Raw genomic sequence first — 6,352 nt, 5'->3', positions numbered from 1 at the left:
CCACAGGTGCCAATCTATTTGAAAAGATTTTGAACGTGCTCACCATGCACTGTGTAATTCCAACTTCCATGTTGCACTTGTTCAAATATCGATGGCCTTCCACCACGACAGAAAATCTTTAAATATGCTCCCTTACTGCCTTCCAATAATTAGTCAATTCTTTCCCTCCTCCATTTCAGAAGCTCAGATCAGCCGACATAGTTAGCTCATACATTACAATTAAAAACTAAAGGAATCTGACTTGCTAAAATGTATGATGCTGAAGCAAAGATCCTTGCTTTCTCCAACCTTATGCACCTTCTCTTCCCACTTTGCTGTCAAGTGGGCTCTCCTTTAGTGTGCTTTAGACATGTAGTCAGTAGCACTACTTCTTGATTATTCAACCTGCAAGAACAGTGGCATGGAAAAAAAGACACATTGCACAACTTGGTACTGGTGCAGTGCACTTTTGTACAAAGTAGAGCGAAAACATCTGCACCACGTGATGTATACCAAAATTGCATTTTACACTGCTACAATGCAAAGTTATGCGACCTGGGCAATGATATATTGGCTAATAAAGAAGGTGCCCCAGGGTCCCGGTTCGAGCACAAATTATAGAATTCGGTACCCTGGCTAATCTTTCAAACATAACCACATATTCTTCATATTTTCTTTCTATAAGAGTTTTTCCAAAGCCCTCCACATGAACAGAGCTTAATCTTCTAAACACGTGGTACCTATAAAAAAATAATTATGCAAGGCAAAAGAAACAATGTAGTTAAATAATATGAATGTCATTGCTAAATGAAAAAACAGGTAATTAAGAAAAATATTTCAATAACTTTATTAGGGTGCAAAAAAAGAGCAATAATTGAGCAATCAAATAGTTAACCATCACCAGACGCACTTTTTATTTTCCTATTGTCTTCCTCCTCGGTTTACATCGATATTCTGTGTTAAGCATGTCTTTTGCTTCTCTTTTGCTCGATAAGTCTTTAGGCAAACTAAAGTTTTATTCTGCCTACTCTGCTCCAGCTTGCTTGGCACTATATACAAAACATAACTTTATTTCCCATTATATAGGTCTCGTGACAGCCTTTATTACTCCCTTCCCCATATTTCTCACTACAGCATCCCGATCTGTCTGTATTCTTAGGTCAGCCTTCTTCCTAAATTAGTACTGCCAGTGTTTCGTTCTATTCTTACTCGAACCATGTGCTAAACAAGGTATTTCATCCGGTTTTGACTCACTGTAATGAAGAAAGGTCTATCTCTTAAAGTGCACTGTGAATTTAGTTCTCTAAACCAACACATAAGCGACGTGGTGACCAAGAATACACGTCTAACAATTGAGTACACACGTACAGCAGATTACTTTACATGAGTGGAATTTGTCAGAAGTACTTTTTATCCAGACAAAAGAACAGCAATACCGTATAAATTAAATAACCAATTTCTTTGGTAAGCTTGTCAGCACTTGGATTTCAGCTCACAAACAATGTACAAATGCTTTAGGGTGCTATATAAATGCTTGTTTCTTGAATGATGACTTTATGTTAGACGTAATACCAACTAGTACATAATTAATCCAAGTGAAATCTATTTTTGTAACGGGGGAAGTACACTAGTGCATACCCAAGAGCTGAGAAGACAAAAACAATATTCCCAGGAGGGGATGTTCGAGAAAACTGCTGCACCTAATAACATCAGGGCTCGTATTGTGAGGTCGCAAGTCAACAACAGGCCCTTCAGAAGCTAAAACATGACAGCTTGTCCTTGCCCTATGTACAACCACCAAAATAAAATACGGTGGAGACCTTGTTTACGTTTACTTGTGCCTTGTAGAAGTGTCTTGAATTTGATCGTTGTGCAAACTTTGTTCAAAGCATATGACGATTTACTTGGATAGCGCTTGGATTGTCGCTAAATCATGCAGTTCAAATTCCTCGAGTAAAATGTTTATTGATGAAGCAGATTTAAAATGGACAGTAAGATCATGAGGGCTTCGTGGGCAGATATCAAAATGTGGATTAATCCTCTGTTAGGTACAATATAATTTAAATGTAAAACTTCTGTGACAGAAGTGCATGCTGAAAAGCCATGCATCAGTCTGCTCAGTGTCACATGAGAGAGCATTTGCCTTTCAGTTTATCTTTCTTCTTCTGTTGCTTGGATTTCTTGCCGTCTATTTGCAGGCTGACGGCCCTCCTCTTCTCAAGATTTAAAAGTTCTTGGAAGAGCTCCTGGACATTATAGTTCGTTTTTGCAGATGTCTCCATGAATGAGCACTTCCACTTGGAAGCAAGGGCTTCCCCAACACTAGCCTCAACCACCCTCTGGGGGTCGTCGCATTTGTTGCCCACCAGCATGATGGGAATGTTCTGGATATCACCCTTGATCTGGCAGATCTGCTCGTATATGGGCTGCAGCTCCTCCATGGACTGCTTGCTGTTGACGGAATAGACCAGGATGAAGGCATGGCCTTTGGAGATAGACAGCCTCTGCATGGCTGGGAACTGGTGGCTCCCTGTTGTATCTGTAATCTGAAGTGTGCAGATGTTTTTATCGCAGCTGATGACCTGCCTGTATGTATCTTCTATTGTAGGGATGTAGGTCTCCCTAAACGTTCCCCTCACAAACCGAAGTACCAGGGAGCTTTTGCCAACCCCTGCAGCTCCGAAGACCACCACTCGATAATCATTGCTCTGCTCTGGCATGATGCAGGCTTAAATCTTGATCCCAGATGACGAAAACAGGAATTAATAAAGGTTACTCAAATTTACATTCCCAGAAACGCAGAATACCTGTTGACAAAATAAAACCAATGAGTAAAATAGTTCATATAGAAATCAATGCAATGTATATATTCTTTAAAATTCTAAAGGCTATAGCAGGAAAAGGAGAAAAGACCCTTGGTGAACAGGCTTACTTACACACGATCGGTTTAACGTATTAGGGAGCCCTGCACAAGACATATTTTAAGAGGCCCTGTCTGCAACAACTTTGTACTATATTGGCCACTTTCTGCTAATCCAAAATTCATGATGCCATTCGTACGGAATAACACATTAAAACTTAAGATGGAGAAATAGACAGATTGGAGTTAGGAAGTTAATTCACCTTTCCCAGAGGCCCCTTGGGATGAGAGTGCCCTGGGCAATTACCAACTTTGCCCAAGCCTTAAAATGTCTTATATTTAACAAGTTTGGTCTGTCCTGACGTATATGCTTCAGGTCACGCCGAATACTCTTAGCTAAAACGTTAGAATAGTACAACTGTGACACCTTCACGGGGCCAAATGAGGAAGCTTGGATTAAAGTAATTTAAAATTCCACAAGTTGGAAACCTCCAAAACTTATGTCTTAAAATACAGTGCCTCGTTCAATATCTCCTCAAAATATCTGTATGTGAGAACACGCACGGAATAAAAAAAAAAAGATACTACAGACGCCTTAAAAGCAAGACAAAACCAGGACTGGTTGAGCTACTTACCCCAGACTTCAGCTCACTGCTGCCCACTGGCTCGGTATCACGTGTCCGATCTCCAGCCTGTCCAGGCTTTTAAGCCAGCAGCGCGAGTGTGCTCGGACCTGGGGGTCCATGCTACTCAGAAAACCCGAAATTACACGTGTCAAAATTCCGACTGATGTTGGGTAGATACGCCAAAAGCAGTGGACAGCGGCGACTTTGCTTTTACCTTTATAGTTATGTTCTCCAAACTGCAGGCCCAGAAATTGCCGATGGCTGAGTAAATGTGCAGGATGAAAGCGACATGGGCCTCTTGGCACCTATGACATTTGTGCCAGTTATACCCACCTAAAAGCCTTGAGAACGGTGAGCTCATAACACTATCAGCACAAACACGCACTAACATCCCTGGATACACCTTCCCCACTGCTTGCAAGGCTTGCTACCTAAGGGACCAAAAGTCCCCAGTGAATAGCTTAGCTTATTATGTCTATATCTTGCTTGGGTCCGGGTGAACTGCCCACCCTACCCCCGCTGTTTTCCACGCCACATCGTGTGTTCCCCAGGTACATAGTTCTCCAGTGCTTGCTTTCCCAACAGCTCTTTTCCTAGATGAGGCGAGGGCAGACCCAGCCCTAACCTACGCCCTGGCGGCGCGCTAGCTGCGACGAAGGGGGTGGCACTGGGAGTGCAGTGCACGGTGCACCAGACAAGATACCTTACATACCTTGGTTCGACGCGGGAAAAAGACTAGGGCCCCGGTCTCCAGACGCCGCCGCCCGCCTCGCCTGCTCTCCGAGAAGCGGCCAACATCAAGGCTCGCTGCCTCGTAGCCGCCACCGCTCCTCCTTATACCCGAGCCCCATCAGTCAGCGCCCGCTGCGCCAAGGGGGGCGCGCAGCCCGTGACGAGCGATAGGCGGGGAGCTCGTCCGCGCTCTAATCCTGGGCTTTCTCCGACTCACACCCACGCTGGGGCTCGGGCGGGGCCGGCCGCTGCATCCCGGCAGCGCGGCTCGGCGCACATACAGATGATGATGATGCAGCTGATAGGACTCCCGCTCTGCCTGCTGAGCAGACCAGGAGGGATGCTGTTTACTTCCGACTCTTCGCTCCTCCCCCACCAGCGGGCTGAGCCCTTGCACTCACTAATCAGCAGGCAGAGGGATGCACGACCACCCCCGCGCTGCTGCGACTGACCGTGCCCCGGGCGTGGACGGCCACCAGGCATAGCAGTATTCCTGCCTGAGTTACCGTGCTGCACGTCATGTGCAATCTTTTTTTTTTTTTTTAATGAGACAGGTCTTCCTTGAACAGCATCAGCACTTTCCCAAAATTAAATAAAATCTCCGCCCTTTAGTTCCAACATGACTATGGTTTGAAAATAATAGAACTAAAAATGACTTGAAGCGCAATTTTTTTTTTCAGGAACGGGTGGGTGACAGGTGTGTCACGTTTGATGCATGCAGACGTAATACTTCGTAAATGTGTTCTGTTATAAACAGATGGCCCAAATGATATACTGGAGGTGAGCGGCTAACCTCGTCCGCCACTCAAAGGTGACAAATATGATTACATATTAGCACGCATCAGTGGTTGGTGAGCTGTAAGCACTCGTCAAAGCTGTAACCGGTAAACTCAGCTGTTTCCGGCCAGCGCGGGATAGGGCAGGCGGCGACCTGATCACCTGAAAATAGTACATTGTTTCTATTCCTGGTCCAGGCTTCGGGTTTGATGCTGACTTCAGTCGTAGCACCCTTTCCGTAACACTGCAAGGCGGGAGGATGCCGCGAACCGGGGACTAGGAGATGAGCTATTGGCACCGCCGGAGAGGGTGGCAGGCGCTCCCACCTCCAGCAGAGGGCAGTGCGAGCAAAGCCTCGCCTCACCATGGCGTCACTGGAGCGTGCAGGCGGACGCTGCGACGGCACTGGGAGCAGAGTGGCACGTGACGGTAGCCTGGTCCGCAGGAAGGGCAGCCAGGCAGGTCCTTCATCCATTTGGGAAGTAGAAAGGACAGGTCTCATGCTGTGTCCCACCAGAAATGGTAATACTGTCCCAGTACAAAGAATAATCAGGAAAGGGAAGGAGGGCGGCTGTGGTCAATGCTGAACCTGGCCAACCACCCTTTCCACGTGCCTTAATAATTAAGGTTGACCCGCGGGGTGTGGAGGAAGGAGGCGACGGGTGGTGTCCGCGTAGGATGTTTGTTAACGTGGGCTATTTTTGTAGCGGTCAAAATCCCCGCATCAGCGTTTTGTGACGTCCTCTGCTTACTGTGTAATCCCAGAAATCACAAAGAGAATACTGTGCCCTTCCTATCAGCGTTCACGCAAACCACACTATCACCTGTCCTTGGAAACAATGACATGCATATTCTACAAAGCCGTCACTTACCTTGCACCAGCCGAAGTGTGCTGAGGCTGCTTTCGGTAGAAATACAAATCCCCCTGTAGTAGTTTCCCCGTATAGAAAATCAGAATGGAGTCCGTACCACTCCAGCGGCGGGGGTGGGGGGGAGGGGGGCAGATTATGATCTAAACCAAGATATCTGCAGGGCAGACGAGGTGATTTCTTCTAAAAAAAAAATGTCCCTTGCGCCCAGATCTTGAGTAAGGTGGTCCGTACCTTGTCCCCCGAGAAAATGTGTGTGTCTTTGAGTGATGCAAGAACAATAATGTACTCCTAACCTCCACCCTGCTTTTCATTCATTTTTTATGCTCTTGGAACATCCCATTCATGTAGCAGGAGTGGAATGATAATGTTAAGGGAGCCGTGTTTTTATGGCTCCCCTGCCCGGAGAGGGAGGGGAAGTGAGGGCAAGAATGATTGGAGCAGGCCTCTTTATGTGTGCAATGTGCACTCTCTGCGGTTGGCAGCAGGGAATTATTTCTGTACTTTAA

The 6,352-nt window shown here is 46.2% G+C and overlaps 1 protein-coding gene across 2 annotated transcripts; it reads right to left on the bottom strand.

The window, feature by feature from the left end:
- Positions 1-810: 810 nt before the first annotated feature.
- DIRAS3 (DIRAS family GTPase 3) lies at positions 811-5,903 on the bottom strand. Of its 2 annotated transcripts, none has more exons than XM_069232459.1 (2): positions 5,847-5,903; positions 811-2,786 (listed from the first exon to the last, which is right to left on the bottom strand). In XM_069232459.1, exon 2 carries the CDS (start codon positions 2,697-2,699, stop codon positions 2,103-2,105), a length of 597 nt encoding a protein of 198 aa, XP_069088560.1. In that variant the 5' UTR covers positions 2,700-2,786; positions 5,847-5,903; the 3' UTR covers positions 811-2,102. The 2 variants fall into 2 exon arrangements, with proteins under 2 accessions (XP_069088560.1, XP_069088559.1); XM_069232458.1 differs by lacking the exon at positions 5,847-5,903 and adding an exon at positions 4,178-4,623.
- Positions 5,904-6,352: the final 449 nt, after the last annotated feature.

This window comes from Pleurodeles waltl, chromosome 4_2 (genome assembly GCF_031143425.1).
Source record: "Pleurodeles waltl isolate 20211129_DDA chromosome 4_2, aPleWal1.hap1.20221129, whole genome shotgun sequence".
In the NCBI taxonomy this organism is placed as follows: domain Eukaryota; kingdom Metazoa; phylum Chordata; class Amphibia; order Caudata; family Salamandridae; genus Pleurodeles; species Pleurodeles waltl.
This window is presented reverse-complemented; position numbering and strand designations above follow the sequence as displayed.